This window comes from Opisthocomus hoazin, chromosome 9 (assembly GCF_030867145.1).
Source record: "Opisthocomus hoazin isolate bOpiHoa1 chromosome 9, bOpiHoa1.hap1, whole genome shotgun sequence".
NCBI lineage: Eukaryota > Metazoa > Chordata > Aves > Opisthocomiformes > Opisthocomidae > Opisthocomus > Opisthocomus hoazin.
In genome coordinates, this window is record NC_134422.1 from 6,365,905 (window position 1) to 6,383,740 (window position 17,836).

General features: G+C 40.0%; 1 protein-coding gene across 3 annotated transcripts in view; it reads left to right on the plus strand.

The window, feature by feature from the left end:
* The window catches only part of LRP1B (LDL receptor related protein 1B), a 760,762-nt gene that overhangs the window by 650,437 nt on the left and 92,489 nt on the right, over positions 1-17,836 (plus strand). For all 3 annotated transcript variants that reach the window (XM_075430359.1, XM_075430360.1, XM_075430361.1), the window contains 2 exons: positions 15,955-16,143; positions 16,944-17,092. In XM_075430359.1, coding sequence (XP_075286474.1) covers positions 15,955-16,143; positions 16,944-17,092 — 338 coding nt within the window. The remainder of the gene's footprint in view (positions 1-15,954; positions 16,144-16,943; positions 17,093-17,836) is intronic.

Sequence of the window (17,836 nt, forward strand, 5' to 3'; positions counted from 1 at the left end):
ACTCCTCTTGATGTTACTCCCCGTGCTGCTGTCCTGCTATTTTGTTCTCCTACAATTATGCTCTTAGTCTTCTTTCTGGGTCTTTCAAAGGAAAGGAGTAAATAATAGCCGTAATTGGCCCTAACCTGACTGTAGTGATCAAACCTCTCTCAATTTTCTCATTCAACCTGAAAATTTCAGGATTTTTCTTTCTCAGAAAAGGTTATCCAGTGACTAAATTTCAGAAGATATCTGCAGAATTCCAGTCGTGCTATCATAGTGTCTGTTGCCTCGCTCTCCAGCCTGTGGCTTTCTCTTGCTCAAGTGGGTAAAATCAGCTTCAGATGCTTTTATATTCACAGAGTTAATGTCTTCCCACAAGGACATGTGAAGCTAGAGAAGAAGGAAGTCACAGCTGCTACCAGTGAAGAGCAGTGCTCATACAGCAAACTCTGGTTCAGCAGAGCACCACCACTGCTAGTTTTAGGCAGCTGAATGCATTCAAGGAGTATGTCTGACTCTCTAGGTATTACAGTAAAGGTGCTAGAAATCAAGTGTTACTGGATCTTCTACAGGCTTTCGTGCCGGATAGTTTACTATTTCCATTTGTGAATGACAATTTACAAAAATTTTGTACTGGTTAAATATCTGAGGCAAGCCCCAAAAGTGGCTGTGACTTTGCGTAAACCTGGTGTACTACTTTTGAGGACATGTCTCTCTTAAGTACAGATGATACATAAATATTCAAGCAATAAGAAGTGTGATTTGTGAGAAAGAACCCGAGGTGTTTAAATTATGTGGGAGGAAGATTGTCTGCTTAGTTAATGCTGTTTGTCACTTTCTGTTGTCAGGAGCTTCACTCAAAATGTGATTATCAAACCGAAATTGAGTTGTAGAATAGTTTCTGTGGATTTAACAAAGAAGTGGTGGAATTGTTGTGTCTGAAACAGATGACACATGCCTGTATTTGCTCCAGAGGGGGCTTTGAGAATTTTACAAAGGTCCTACATAATGATCAATTTGTTTAATCAGAATCTTTTCCCTCTCTCCCTCTTTCTCCTGGAACAAACTACCAAATAAATTTTGCATGTCTTCATGTTTCAGCTCAAGACTAAAAATATTTCTGGAAGATAAAATTTCACCATTGCAAATTAATTGTCTTAATAAGAGAAATTCAGGAGAAGTTCAGTGGTTGAGGTCTAGAGCAGGTGAAACAGTGATCCCTTCTAGTTTTCTGATATGAGAAACTTTAATCTATGTTGATAAGCACTTAAATGAGAAAGATCAGTTTTCTATCTTCTGATAACGTGTTCCTTGAAAATGTATTGTTCACATGGATTTCATCGTCCATTTTCCTTCATCATTTTGTGACACTTTGTACAACAGGTTGGTTGAGTTTATCCCTTGTATTTTCAAATTGAGAAGGATAAAGGCACAGGTAGGATGACCATAAAATACACATTCATGGAGCAAAGAAGTCTAAACGGGAATCATGTGAGTGATGCAATCTGAAGTGCTAGTTATCGTAAGCAAAGTATTTTTTCACCTGTTTCTTTGACCTCTGAGGATAAGGCTAGCTTGCTGTGATTTTTTTTTTTTTTTTTTTTCTGAGAAGACTTTTTTTGGATCTTATATTAACTGTTGCAAAATGTTTCAGAAAATGGTACAGAGATTTCACAAGACCCAGAAAATAAGTGTCTTGTCAGAATGGGTGGATCTTACATCATAAAGAGATATTATTGTATGAGATAGACTACAGTGTTCTGTGCTCTGCACTAGATGCTTCTGAAGGACAAACAGAACAATCTTAGTTTGATTATTGACATGCTGTATGTTAAACCAAGGAGTGTTTATTCCATGCAATGGGAGTTTACATGTGTTTAGAACTTAGTGTTAACACTTTTTTCGACAAGTATTTTTTTCTTGCTTTCTTATGTATCTGAAAGATTTTTCAGGAAAAGAGAACATCTGCTGCTTTTCTCTTGTTAAGTTCCTCTGCATTTCAGTAGAGAAATGCGCTTTTATAATTACCAAGAGAGTCCTAGTAAGAACTGTGAAAAGATGCTAACTAGGCCAGAAATCTTGCAGTACTTGGGAGCTCTTCTTGGCGCTAGGGGCAGCAATGACCTCGCTTATCTATTTAGAGTTTAATGCTTGATTACGTAAACTGGCTTTAGAGCTTAGCCAATTTAGCTCTGCAGCATTCGCCGATGTTATGCACAGTAAATGATTAAGCAAGCATTGAAGCGCTAATCTGGCTAAGCACTAAGCTGGTTTACTTCTGTGATCTTTAGAAAAAAAATAAAAACATTTAAGAATTTGTCAGACTTAGCTGCTTTTGGTTCCCACTGCCCAGAGGAGATGCAAGCTTCGCAGTTCCCTGGGTATCCGATTGCCTTATGTAGGTTTTCCTATCCTTCAGAGCACTTAAAACCCAGAGGTGCCTACCATTTTCCCGCTTCACTCTTTGAAGATGAGAATTTCAGTATAATGAAACTATAAAAGCAGAATCTGATAGTCCAGTTTAGGAAGTACAGAAGCTTCTCTGAGCGGAGATTAGTGCTTAAGCTTCTTGAATTCTTTGATGTTTTGTACTGTAAAAACAAAAGTTAAGCGCTTCGTTGCTTCATCTTAAAGGGGTGTGAAAACTCAGCAATGGAAAAAATGGTAAACCTTAAATGAATTAAGTATTCGTAAATGACTTCTTTAGCTGTAATGTAGTTATCGGAGAGAAACTTTCCTGTAGTATCTCAGTTTGAAAAAAACTTTTCAGAATTAGCTTCTGCCTGGGTGTTTACAAACCTCAGAACTGATGTACGTAGATGCAAGTTTTAAAGCATCAAGTACAAGATTTTTGGAGATTATAACCTTTTTTTCATTTAACACCTGTAATTTCGAAAGTTGCTGAAAGTTGCTTTACAGGGCTTTGTAGGTGTAAAGTGAATATTTGTGTCTAATTCTGAACTCTTACACCAGAGTTTTATAAGAGAGTAAATCCAGTTATCTATGACATTGTCCTAATGTAAAAGTCATCTAAGAGGTGACAGAAACCAATACCTTCCAGATTTATACTGCACTTCTTATAGCTTCAAAAATTAGAGCAGTCTGAAAAGGGGTTTTCTCATAGCAGATGAGAAATAAACAGTAGTTCTGATATTGCAACAATTTTTTCCCAACATTTGAGGCGTCTATAGAATTACTCATTAGAGCCACATGTCATAGCACAAACTGATAATTGCTTCACCTCCACTATTGCATTCTACATTCAATTTTCATAGTTGTTTGGATAAAATTCTCCAATTCATATTTCTTCCTCAATCTGATTATTTTATTGTATTCTATCTCTTTTAAAGGATAATATTCAGGAAAAATACACAGATTCACCTATATTAAAGGCAATTCACACAGTTACAGTACTCTAATCCAGTCTCCAGTTTATGGAGCCCAGTTTGTGAAGATTGCCAGCAGGTTGGTTTCTGTATCTTCCACTGTTCTTGTGATAATATGGCCAAATTGATTGGATTATAAACTTCTGAAATTATTTTTTTCTACGTACTTGTTAAAAGCTTAGCAGACATTCACTGTGTATTTCTGTATGAGCTGGACATACACCATCACAAATTTTAAAGGATGGGCAGTACTTTCCTGCAGTTGGTCCTGTCCGCAACCAGAACAGAGAATGTAAAAAACATTTTTTCTGGTGTCACAAGGTCTCCCCCTGCTCATGTCAATGCAATCAAAACCAGGAGGTTTTTGGTGAAGAAAGTTGCAGTGCGGAATAGCTCCTATAAATGAAATAAACCAAAGGGGCTTAGCAGTTTGTGTACTCATAGCTGGATGACGGCAGGGGACAATCCGGGAAGGAGTATGGGGAGGCAAAGATGAAGGGACAGCTTGGGGGGCAGAGTGGGGGTGAATATTGAAACCAGCAGCAAGATGCAAGTCTAAGGTGTAGGGGCTGGTGGGCAAGTAACTGGCCTCTGTAAATCTGAAAAATAATTAAAGTATCTTTGAAAATCATTAGCACACTATGAGTCGTTCTGCTTGAATAGTGACTTGTATATATTTGAGAATAATTTAATCACTGCCATGACAGCATGCTACTCTGTACTGCTACAGGGTAACTGGCATATAAACAACTGCTTACAGTGAAATTTAAAAGGCAATAAAACATTTTAGAGTGGGACAATGAAATATTTCAGTCCTAGATGTGATCAGCTGGTTTTATAGGCAGATTTTTGAAAAGTTATTCATCTCTTCTCATGCTATCACTGTAAGTCGTATGTAATAGCTTTAATATCACAGATACGTTTGTGCCTTAAGATATTTAGATTTAAGTCTAAATGTCCTGCTTCTTTTGTGATAGTAGTTTTGCGATGTATAACATTATTTATGAGTTTATTATACTGAAATATTCTCAGTTTTCACTATTTCAATTACATTTAACTGGCTTAATGCTGCACCTTAATGCTAGGACTTGCATCTTCCATACTTACCCAGTATGGATATGTTATGTTATGTTAGGTATTTATTACGTTAGCAGAAAAAAAATATGTATGCATGCACATGTTATTAAAAATATCAGTAATATCATCCTAAAAGTGTATTCATTTTTTTTCTGTCAAACATAGCTTTAATTACTGGAATTAATGTATATATTCTATGAATAATGTTTTTTTCTGTTCATTGAGTTTCACAGGTTTAGTTTTTTAAACAGTATCAATTTATTAAAAGTAATAGTGATCATAAAATGTCTCGTCTTTAAAAAAATCAGTGTCTTAATGTAACATACTTAAATTTAATTACATCTGTCAAAATTACATATTTTTTCACAAGCTTAATAGACATAATCTTATTGCCATTATCCATTGTTAATTTCAGTGTCTAAGCACTTCAAATTCTTTATCAAAAGGAGCAAGTACCAGGAGTAAGGACTATACAGAAATAAAAATTATTGACTGTGTCTCAAAAAGGTTACAAGTTGAATGTAAAATGAGACAAAAATGGTTTCAGGGAAGTTCAGATGGGAGAAGGACAGTATGGGCTAGTAATTGCAGCACGAGAGAAGATCAGCAGTTTCCACGTTTATTTGGTTTGGTAGGTATAGTTGCCATTTTTTTATTAAGTTGTGTTCTTCCTTGATGCATTTTGCCTTTGGAGGAATCTTAGTTCTTCCTAGGAGTTTATCACTGGCTCTGTTTGGGTCAAATTGACAGTAGGCTTTTTATTTTTATCATGTTGCAGTTCAGAAAATCAAGTGTTTCAGAGAGTGGAATGCAAAATAATGTTTTTCAATTTAATGTCTTTTTAGGGTTTGCTCACCAGTGTAAATTTTCTGTCTTTGGGTGCCAGAATTCTTAAACACCAACTGCACTAATGCCATGGTGGGACAAGAAGGTCATTTCAATGTTGCTTACAACAATTCATTACCTTTTGTGGTTACTTACCAGAACTGGAGCTCTGGCTGGGTGAATGCGTTTTTGGGAGGAGCATGACGGGAATCTTTCACTCCTTTTCTTCTTGTAGACTTTGTGGAGGGGCATGGCAAGGTTGCAGTCTCTTTGTTTCGAAAAGGGAAGAGACAGATCTCTTTCTAGCTCAGAAGTGAAGTGATCTGCGAGCTTCAGCTTCAACAGGAGCCGAAAGCCAAAGACAATTTAACGTTGATGGACATAATAAAGTACAGATATTTTTGTAGTATTTATTGGTCAGAAGAAGTCAGCATTTAACCTTTTCAAAGGACCCCTTTTCTTGGCACATGAATTTTACAAGCTGGAGTTCCTCGGGGGTCGGTATTGGGACTGGCCCTGTTTAACAGCTTTGTTGGTGGCATGGACAGTGGGATTCAGAGCGCCCTCAGCCAGTTTGCTGATAACACCAAGCTGTGTGATGTGGTCGACATGCTAGAGGGAAGGGATGCCATCCAGAGGGACCTGGGCAGGCTGAAGAGGTGGGCCTGTGTGAACTTTGAAGTTCAACAAGGCCAAGTACAGGGTCCTGCGCATGGATTGGGGTAATCCCAAGCACAAATACAGGCTGGAGGGTGAAGGGGTTGAGAGCAGCCCTGAGGAGAAGGACTTGGGGGTGCTGATTGATGAGAAGCTGAACATGACCTGACAGTGCGCGCTGGCAGACCAGCAATCCAACCGTCCTCTGGGCTGCATCCCCAGCAGCGTAGGCACAGGGCAAGGGAGGGGCTTCTGCCGCTCTGCTCCATTCTGGTGAGACCCCCCCCGGGAGTCCTGCGTCCAGCTCTGGAGCCCTCAGCACAGGACAGACCTGGAGCTGTTGCAGCAGGTCCAAAGGAGGCCACAGCAATGATTCGAGGGCTGGAACCCCTCTGCTGTGAGGAAAGGCTGAGGGAGTTTTGGGGCTGGAGGACAGGAGAGGTGCCCGAGGACTGGAGAAAAACCAATGTCACTCCAGTCTTCAAAAAGGACAAGAAGGATGACCCAGGGAACTGCAGGTCAGTCAGCCTCACCTCCATCCCTGGAAAGATGATGGAGCAACTCATTCTAGAAGTCATCATCAAGCAAGTGGAGGAAAAGAAGGTTATCAGGAGTAGTCGGCATGGATTCACCAAGGGAAAATCATGCTTGACCAATCTGATAGCTTTCTATGATGACATGACTGGCTGGGTAAACGAAGGGAGAGCCGTGGATGTTGTCTACCTCGACTTCAGCAAGACTTTCGACACAGTCTTCCATAACATCCTCCTAGGGAAGCTCAGGAAGTGTGAGCCGGATGACTGATCAGTGAGGTGGATTCAGAACTGGCTGAATGGCTGAAATCAGAGGGTTATCATCAGTGGCACTGAGTCTAGTTGGAGGCTGGTAACTAGTGGTGTCCCTCAGGGGTCCGTACTGGGCCCAGTCTTGTTCAACTTCTTCATCAACGACCTGGATGAAGAGTTAGAGTCTACCCTCAGCAAGTTTGCTGATGACACCAAACTGGGAGGATCAGTGGATACACCAGAAGGCTGTGCTGCTATTCAGCGTGACCTGGACAGGCTGGAAAGTTAGACAGAGAGGAACCTGATGAAGTTCAGCAAGGGCAAGTGCAGGGTCCTGCACCTGGGGAGGAACAACCCCATGCATCAGTACAGGCTTGGGGCGGACCTGCTGGAGAGCAGCTCTGTGGAGAGGGACCTGGGTGTCCTGGTGGACGACAGGTTGACCATGAGCCAGCAGTGTGCCCTGGCTGCCAAGAAGGCCAATGGGATCCTGGGATGCATGAAGAGGAGTGTGGCCAGCAGGTCGAGGGAGGTTCTCCTCCCCCTCTACTCTGCCCTAGTGAGGCCCCATCTGGAGTACTACGTGCAGTTCTGGGCTCCCCAGATCTTCAAGAAAGATGAGGAGCTACTGGAGAGAGTCCAGCGGAGGGCTACAAGGATGGTGAGGGGACTGGAGCATCTCTCCTATGAGAAAGGCTGAGGGAGATGGGCTTGTTCAGCCTGAAGAAGAGAAGGCTGTGAGAGGACGTTATAAATGCTCATAAACATCTGAAGGGTGGGTGTCAGGAGGATGGGGCCAGACTCTTTTCAGTGGTGCCCAGTGACAAGACAAGGGACAACGGGCACAAACCGAAGCAGAGGAAGTTCCAGCTGAACATGAGGAAGCACTTCACTCTGAGGGTGATGGAGCCCTGGCACAGGTTGCCCAGGAAGGTTGTGGAGTCTTCCCTCTCTGGAGATATTCAAGACCCGCCTGGACGCGGTCCTGTGCAGCCTGCTGTAGGTGACCCTGCTTCGACAGGGGGGTTGGACTAGATGATCCCCAGAGGTCCCTTCCAACTCCTAACATTCAGTGATTCTGTTCATCCTGGAGAAGAGAGGGCTGCGAGGAGACCTTAGAGCAGCCTGCCAGTGACTGAAGGGGACTGCGAGAGAGCTGGAGAGGGACTTCTTACAAGGCCATGTAGGGATAAGACAAGGGGTAATGGCTTTAAACTGAAAGAGGGTAGATTTAGTTTAAATGTAACAAGGAAATTCTTCAATGAGGGTGGTGAGGTCCTGGCACAGGTTGCCCAGAGAAGCTGTGGCTGCCCTCTCTCTGGCCTGGTTCAAGGCCAGGTTGGACAGGGCTCTGAGCAACCTGGTCTAGTGGTAGATGTCCCTGCTTATTGCAGCGTTGATGGACTAGATGGCCTTTAGCTTTCTACGATGACATGACTGGCTGGGTAGACGAAGGGAGAGCCGTGGATGTTGTCTACCTGGACTTCAGCAAGGCTTTCGACACAGTCTCCCATGATATCCTCCTAGGGAAGCTGAGGAAGTGTGGGCTGGATGAGTGGTCGGTGAAGTGGATAGAGAACTGGCTGAATGGCAGAACTCAGAGGGTTGTCATCAGCGGCACTGAGTCTAGTTGGAGGCTGGTAACAAGTGGTGTCCCCCAGTGGTCAGTACTGGGCCCAGTCTTGTTTAACTTCTTCATCAACGACCTGGATGAAGAGTTAGAGTGTACCCTCAGCAAGTTTGCTGACGACACCAAACTGGGAGGTGTGGTGGATACACCAGAAGGCTGTGCTGCCATTCAGCGTGACCTGGATAGGCTGGAAAGCTGGGCAGAGAGGAACCTGATGAGGTTCAACAAAGGCAAATGCAGAGTCCTGCACATGAGGAGGAACAACCCCATGCATCAGTACAGGCTTGGGGTGGACCTGCTGGAGAGCAGCTCTGCGGAGAGGGACCTGGGTGTCCTGGTGGACGACAGGTTAACCATGAGCCAGCAGTGTGCCCTGACTGCCAAGAAAGCCAATGGGATCCTGGGGTGCATCAAGAAGAGTGTGGCCAGTAGGACGAGGGAGGTTCTCCTTCCCCTCTACACTGCCCTGGTGAGGCCCCATCTGGAGTACTCTGTCCAGTTCTGGGCTCCCCAGTTCAAGAAAGATGAAGAGCTACCGGAGAGAGTCCAGCGGAGGGCTACGAGGATGATGAGGGGACTGGAACATCTCCCCTACGAGGAGAGGTTGAGGGAACTGGGTTTGTTTAGCCTGAAGAAGAGAAGGCTGCGAGGGGACCTAATAAATGCTTACAAATATCTCAAGGGTGGGTGTCAGGAGGATGGGGCCAAGCTCTTTTCAGTGGTGCCCAGTGACAGGACAAGGGGCAATGGGCACAAACTGAGGCACAGGAAGTTCCGTCTGAACATGAGGAAGAACTTCTTCCCTCTGAGGGTGACGGAGCACTGAAACAGGCTGCTCAGGAAGGTTGTGGAGTCTTCCCTCTCTGGAGATATTCAAGACCCGCCTGGACGCGGTCCTGTGCAGCTTGCTGTAGGTGACCCTGCTTCGGCAGGAGGGTTGGACTGGGTGACCCACAGAGGTCCCTTCCAACCCCTACTATTCTGTGATTCTGTGATTCTGTAAAGGTTCCTTCCAACCCAAACCATTCTATGAGTCTATGACAATGAGACCTTTTTTGTTGTTGTTCATTTTAGTTAGTGTTTGCTTTTACTTTCAAAAATACTCATGTTTCAGTAAGAGCTGAGTGAGACTGGGCTTCACTTCTGTATGGCTTCTTCAGTAAGCATGTTTTATAGTTAAAAAATCCTAGGTGACATAATTTTCACCCCTGAATCCAATGAACATTTCACCCCTGAAATCAAATGAACATTTTTAATGCTTAAGTAGAAGTACTCAGAATATACAAGTGAACAGAGTTCACACAGGAGAAAAGGAGACATTTTTATCACAGATATGACTTACAGCTTATGAATTTATATTCTTGGATCAAAATTAGTACAAAATGCAGGAGAGAGCGGCATACAGTTGAAGTCATATGCTTCTTATATGTCTACATAATCGTGTTTGCTCTTAGAGATATGTGGCTGCTCTTCTCTTAAGTTCATGCAGCACTTTATCTCCCTGTAGTATGTTATCTGTTGTCATTTTTGTTTGTGTTCAAGTATCTAATAGGTTTTTCCCCACTGCTTCTGATGAGTTGCAAGCCTCCCTATTTTTCTCTTTTACTACAAACCTGCATCCCTTCCTACTATCTTCTGCAGCTTTCTGATAGGCCTGTGCATTCCTTCTCTTTTCTGCCCTCTCTTTCTTATCACTTTTCTCATCATCTTGTGGTTAGACCAACCACTGTTTGGGATTAGCATTCAGTGTAAGAGAATCCATGATTTATCTGTGAAGTGAAGCCCCAGTAGAGCTAGAGATGGCAGTAGAAGGCCTGTTAGAAAAGTAGGGATTGCAAGGGACTCGCCCATCTCTGGTAGGAGGTGGGGAAAAAAGGAATCACAAAAGCAAATTTCAGGTGCATTTTTTGCTCAGAAATTACATAGGGTGTTGATTTTGCATTCTATGTTTTTTATCCCTCATAATTGTTGAGTAGTTGTTGAATATGCCCCCATAATGCATCTTATTACGTGCAGGGTCTTGAAAATCAAAGCAAGTATCAGTTTGAATTAATAAGATTCTGTTGCTGGCAGAAAGTAAAGCATTTTTTACTCATATACGATACATAGTGTATGTTGCAGTATATGAAAACTGGCATATCTGTTCTGAGATGTGCGGTATCCTAAGCTGTAAGAAACTTGAGTCACTGAACGAACGGTTTGGGACTCAGTGGAAGCAGGCCACCAAGTAATGCTGTTCAGGCAAGGGTTTCTGAGCGGGCTAAAGGCACTTCTCGCCTGTTCCCTTACGCCGTACAGCTGTGCGGTGTGCCCGTCCGTGGTGATGGAGGCTGAGCCCTGTGGCGGCGGGGTTATCCCTTTGCTGATTGAACTGCACTTCAGCTGCAGTTGCTGAGATTTCATCTGAGACAAAAATAACATGCATGGGTTGCAAGAGGTTATTTAAGGATTTGATGCTGTAACAATGAGGGCGAAAAGCCCGTATAGCAAGTACTGTTCTGGTAAAACACTTACGGACTTCCAGAGCTGTAACCAGTGGATTACTGGTCTGCAGGTGGGATGTTCTAGGAGTTATTTTTGTGGAGTGTTTTGAGGTACAGATTGGGCTTCAGTTTACTTTAAACCAATCTTGGAAGCTTTCTTAGAGGCTGTAGGGTGACGTTGTTATGAGAAACCTTAAAATAAAAAAAAAATCTATGGAATACATAGGTAATTCTGGAAAGTAATTAATAATACGTGAGTGCAGTTCTCATCTGACCCTTATGTTGGTCTAATGTATTTTTTGTGTTTAACAGAATATATTCCTTTCTTGTTAATGGATTATCAGATAGACATCTTGATTAAATGTTTTCAAATAGGGGATATAGCGGAAGCAGAGGTGCTTATCAGTTATGACTAACCTGGCTTTACTTGGAATTTGCAGAAAGTAGTCCACTTTGGCAGTGCTTGCCAAAGAAAGGAGTACAATTAGTCTTGCTTTCCTTGTTTAAAACTGTGATTCACACCATAATGTATGCTGTGAGGTTATTAATTAGCATTGCAACATAGAACTAATGTGAGTCATTTATGGAGGGGTAGATCAGTAATGCAGCTAATGTTCTCTGGAAGTTAAACAGAAGACTGAAGAAAGAAAGTGGGTGTTTCTTCTGCTACATACACTTATGATAAATCAATAGCTGTCACCGCCTGATATTTTAGAAAGCTTGAAACACTGGTGTCCTCAAAGGCAAAGAATAAAGAGCATGTATTTTAATGTTCCATCAGAAAATAAGATGTAAAAATTCCCTCAGAGTTTTGTGTTCATTTTTTCTCAGTCATTCATAGTTGGTGTGAACTTTGGATTTTATATCCTATTACATGTCAACAGTTCTGATGTTCCATTCTAATATACTAAAAGTAAAGAAAAAGAGTATTCAGCTATGATAGAACTATTCCTCAAACAGTGGAGTGAATCAGAATTAGCTGCCATTGAATGCCTGTTTTTGGAAACTTCTCTCAGTCTTTACAGATGTATCAACTGACAGAAGATAAATGGAATTTTATGGACAGCTTAGAAGAATTTTTCTAAGAATTTTTATATTTATGTAATTATTTTTCATTCTTATTCTATAAGAATTTTTATATTTTTGTGGTCTGCTTAGACTTTTTATAAGAAATAGTTGCATCCAATGATACTGTGTGTTTTACTTTACGTATATTTTTATATACATTTATTTATTTGTACTGTTTTATTTAACACAGTCTGTTCATTTTTTCCTTGATTGATTTTTTTTCTCTGTTTCTTAGTCACAACAGAATACCTTATAGCATTTACAGCTATAAACTGTGCAAGCTTCTGAAAGGATTTTGATCATGTGTTGAACGTTACTTCATGAAAAGCTATTTTTAATGCAGAAGCCCATTAAAATTATAAAGTTACTGAGAAATCAGAAATAGTGGCAGAACAAACTACAACCGTAGTCTGCGAGTGTTTAAACTGTTGACAGTTTCAATTTTTGACCAAATATGTGGTAACAATGGAAAGTTTAGTTCCTAAAAATGATATACTCTGTCATACTTCTTTAAAGAACATAAATAAGAAAGTATAATATTTGTTACATTGTGTTTGATATTGTGGTTTTGTTTTTAAGATAATTGGAAGATTTATTCTTCTAACCCTGGTACTTACAGAATTGGCTGAAAAAAAAATAATAAAGGAAAAATGTGCTTGAGTCAATGACCACTGTTCCAAAATGCAGTGCTCCACCTGTAGTGTTTAATATTTTACGCCACACATTTAACTTAGCTTCCCTATAATAAGATGTGATGAGGCAATTCAGACAGTATGTGCTACTCTCCTGAATCTTCTTTAGTTCATCAACATAAAGTTTCATCTGGCTTCTGACATATGCATAAGCCAGTGGTAACAGGATGAATTGTATGGCAACCCACAAACATACGCAGAAAAAAAAGTGAGCATTTACTCATACATCTATACTCAGGATACGGTGTTTACTTGTAATTCCTGTGTGGCCAGAAAGAGAATGACTGCTAGATGCTTTTTCATTGGTGAGGAATAATAAAGATGTCTAAATCAAAAGAATTTTCCTATGTAAATCCTCTTCACATGCATTAAGGATTTTATATGCCCATTTATTCTGATTTTAATCTTAACTGTGATCAGAATACGACAACACAGACAAAGAGAAAAGCGCATTTATTTTTCTTAGAAAGACTGGAGTGTTATATTTGACATCTTTAATTTGATGTCAAAAGTAGCAGCAAGGGACTTAATTTATACGAACAGATATTTTTGCAGAACTCAAGCAAAAGTCAAATAAATAGCTTTATGGATAGCTTCAGGCTTTCACTCAGAGTAGCAGTTTCTCTTGTTGCTGTTCCTTCCTGCTTCTTCTGTCAGCCTGGTTTGTATTTCTCATTAGAAGCTGCTCTTGAAGATCAGTGGGGAATTCCCCACAATTTTGCAGATGTACCTAAAATTCCTACTTGTCTTTTAATTTCTGTACTGTGGCACAATCATATGACTTAGAGGTTACAAGAAAACTTTCAATAGCAAATGCTTATTATCAACCTAAAATAAAAAGTGCTGAGTTTAATAAACATAAGTCTGTATATTTAAGGATGGCACAGTGGATTGTGACCAGATGTACTCAAAATCCCATGGTAAATATAAAAAGCAGTGAAATGACATAAATTCAATGAAGTAACTAACTGGGGGGAGTGGCAACAGAGAAAGTCAGAAAGAGTCCAATTTTTCAGGGATCTACTGAAACATTGGGTAGTGATTCAAACCAAAAGGTGTTTCTTTTACAGAGCATGCCTGTACACAGATCTTGATGAATAAATAAATTTGAAATAATTCAGAGTTGGAATTTCCTTTTTCCAAATGACGTGAATGTCTGAATTCAGTGCTTCCTTAATTTCAGCAATCTGGTGGTAAGCATAGGATGTTATAATTAGTATTCCCAATTAATAATTTTGCTAAAGCATTTTAAAGATAATTCATTTTTTAAAATCCAAATTAGAGATACATGCCTTTTCTGGAGCAGTGTTAAGTTGAATTCATCACTATCAAAGATGTATGCAGAATTTAAGGAATCTCTCAAGAAGACTCAAGGAAGATCACCCATACTAAGCAAAAAAAAAAAGATTAAAAAATGGCGATGACTGGCATTTGACTGCTCAGGCTCAGCTGGGACTCGACGCAGGGTTCGTTTCACAGTTTGCAGTTCTGGAGATTCCTCCCAGGCTCCATCCTACATCTAGGGTGAAGCTGGGTACAATAGTCTAGCCTACAGCTCATTTTCCCCACCAAGGGAATTATTTAGATCACTCCAGAGCCGATTGGGGATAAAATTAACATGCAAATAGTTGATATAATTAGGTGATAATGCATGTGGGTCTGCCAGTGGACAGAGAAACTCTGCGGTAGCCTGTAGTTGTTTTCCTGAGTCTGGGAAGTTTTCCTTGCAGTTTATTTTGAGAAATCCAGTGGTGAGAAAATAAGGAGAAAAAGGAGTAAGAATCAGAATAATGGAAATACCTGTACTTATACTTTCTGTACTCTTGTTTTATTGTACTTGGTTTGTTACTTTGGTGATAAAACTCAAAGTAATGGTACTTCAAGGTCTCTCCCCTTCCTCACTCAGAGGGACCAGATAGCAACAATTGCCATGGGGCGTGATTCGTTTTTAGTTTGTAGACCCCATTTCACAATGTGATTCTATAAATAAGGGAAATTGTAAGAGCTTTTCTTGAGGGTACTGTATGATGTATGGAACCATGAACCATGCCAAAGATGACTATGTAATAAGTGTCAAAACGAAGATTTCTTTACATTTTGACCAATTGCTCAGAAATGTTATCAAGCTTTTCGAAAGAGTATCACCCTGTTACTTGAGTATGATGGCTTTGGCGTATGTAAACATACAAGAAGGGGAAATAATTCCAGATCTAAGAAGCAAGGTTTCCTTGACCAGAAGGCAACATACCATGCGCTGGAATTCACTCTCAGCAACACTATAATATACAAAAGTGAATTTGCTAAGTTTTCATTCTATATACTCAGTATCACTTGTCATTTGTCAGTGAACTATGAAATGTTCCAGCTGGGATTTGAGACTTGCCAGCTCTGTTTAAGCACATTCCAGGTAGAAAGATGAAGCTATTTTCATCTAAGAAAGCAGGGTAAAGGTGTGAAGAATATACTGAATAAAAATGGCAGCCTTGGCTGCTCTGCCTTTTCAGTTCTATCGGTAATTAGAGTGATTCAGCAATAAAAGATTATAATTTATAAATTGACCGTCGTGGTCAGATAGTCTCCTGTGACATTTATTATTACAGTTATATATGTTAAAAGAAAAAAAAAGGTGTAGTTCATTTTATGTTTATCAAGAACAAATAGTTCAGGATTAAAGAGTATACAGTAGGATAAAGAATTCCCTAAAGCTTTTTATCCGTTCTGTCCTTCCATCCTTTTTAAAATGGTGATGGCTCATAATTTTGTGTTATTGCAGCAATGGAGTATTATGATCACTTGGGGTTTTTTTAAATTGTGTGGTAAGCTATGCTAGGAATAAGCAACAAGCCCTTCTAATGCTGTGTTTAATGCAAAAATTCTTTTTCTCCCTCTGTCTCTTTTGTCAATATATTTTGCCAAAATAAAATACTATTATTTGCCTTAAAGAGTGTTAAATGCAGTACATCTGAAGATGTATACCTTATGTTTTGGATGTTTTCTAACTTTTATTCCTCTAAGACAGCAAATGAGTATTGGCCTTTTATAAAGAGTAGATTAAGTTATGTTTCTGTTATGTACTACTTTAAAGCTTAACATGTTATTGGTTTAGAATCTGGAGGTCATTTTTGTTAACTGAAATTCTTTCATTACCTTAACACTGATTGGGCCAACTAATTCTAAGCAAGCAGAGCTTGTACCCCATCCTTCTTTATCGTAACTGGTAATAAAGAACCCTCTAGGCTTGACATACTGCCATGAGAATTTTTCTCAAGACATTATATAGCAGTGGTATCTGTCAGCCCATGCAGTATGGAATATTTTAACTGGCAGTCTTCCAAGAGCGAACATTAATCTTAGCATCTCTTCTTACAGTCCCTAATCAAGATATTCCAGGGGTGATTGCACTAACATTGTTTGAGGACTACATCTACTGGACAGACGGGAAAACCAAATCGCTCAGCCGTGCCCACAAAACCTCTGGATCAGACAGACTATCACTGATTAACTCATGGCATACCATAACAGACATCCAGGTGTATCATTCTTATAGGCAACCTGATGGTAATTATTCTCACTATGCTTTCCGTACAGTGCATTGATGTATTTCGCTTATTAGCCAGTTGCTGAGTTAATGGAAGCTGGTTTATCTGCAGTAATTTGTTTTGTTTTCTGTTTTGCTTCAAATTGTGGAAGATTTCAAATTAGTATTTTTAAACATAAATTTGTTATTAATGTTGTAAGTTTATCTAGTATTAAATAAATCTGATAGATCTTGTTCAGTGGTGAGATACCAGTTTGGGTGCTTAAAAATAAGCCCAGATGCTGACTGGAAGTACAGAACGGGTAAGTTGCATTACAGTACAAGTTCCCAGTTATCAAGACAGGAACAGTGTGTTATGAAAACATTTAACCTTATTATTTGGAAAGTAAGGGAGTGTTAATGATACGGAAGAGTACCATTATTTAGAAACTTGCTGGGCTGAGGGAATGGCAGAGAATGTGGGCGTTGTGGTTCTGTCTGATCTCCTGATGTCCCTGTATTTGAAGTGCAACTGAATACAATTTGGCACTTGACCTAGATAAGCTAATTTTTTATCTCATTATAAAAAAAAAAACCTTGCGTTTCTCTTCCTCTCATTCTTTCAATATTGAATCTACATCCATAGTCATAATTAATTTTTGCATACAAAAGAGAATAGCTTAAAGGCAAAAGGAAAAGGCTGGCCATTATGAATTTTTGATATGAGACGTTCCGTTGTAAAAATAGTATGTGTAACACATTTTTATTCCTCTATAAAGCAGATACCCTGAAGTACAGTGGAATAATAGGCTCTGATATTCTCTTCCTATTCTGTCCACAGTGTCTAAACATCTGTGTACGCTAAACAATGGTGGTTGCAGTCATTTATGCCTTCTAGCCCCTGGCAAGATGTATACTTGTGCCTGTCCCACTAACTTTTACCTTGCTGCGGATAACAAGACGTGCTTATCCAACTGCACTGCCAGTCAGGCAAGTGAACACGTATGGGGGGAAGGGGGAGTGGGGATTAGGTTTTACTGAGTTTTCACCTGCTTTTGAATGATGAATGCTGGTGCCCATGAAAAGTGGAAACATCAGTCAAAGGAGCTGAAGACTGGGTAACTCATGGGTGCGTTTAAAGTGGTTCAGCTTCAAGGCTGTTAGTTGAAAATAGACTTGCAAATGCCTTTTTTCCAGAGAAGGGGGAACTTGTTCCCTTTCGAGTATGGATGTTTCTGCCAGTCACTAGAACAATTACAGCTACTAAACCCATAAAAATTGCTTTGAGATAACATTTATATGAAATTTGAAACATAAAAATACAAGGTGTGTATACCAATGATTTTGAGGGTATTCATGTATGAATGAACTTTACATTAATACAAGAAATTGAGCTCAGTCCAGTTAGCTAGATAGGGTTACGTTAAAAAAAATCCAGCAGCAAGATGGAAATGGTAGAACACACAATTAATTAACCATTGCATCAGTTAAAACTTTTAATTCTGTATGGGAGGTGGATTCCCTAGGATGAAATAAGTATTCTTAGAATATGATGTAGATGAAGTAGAACATACTGATTTCTTATAAGAGAACCACTTTGATAAACGTCTTTGAACTGTTATACCCAGATCATTAGTTGGTTGATTGTAATAGTACATACGGCCTGTAAAAGCTTTCTAGTAGTCCCACTTTTCTGGTAGTCCAATTTCAGTATACGTATGCTAATGACATCTT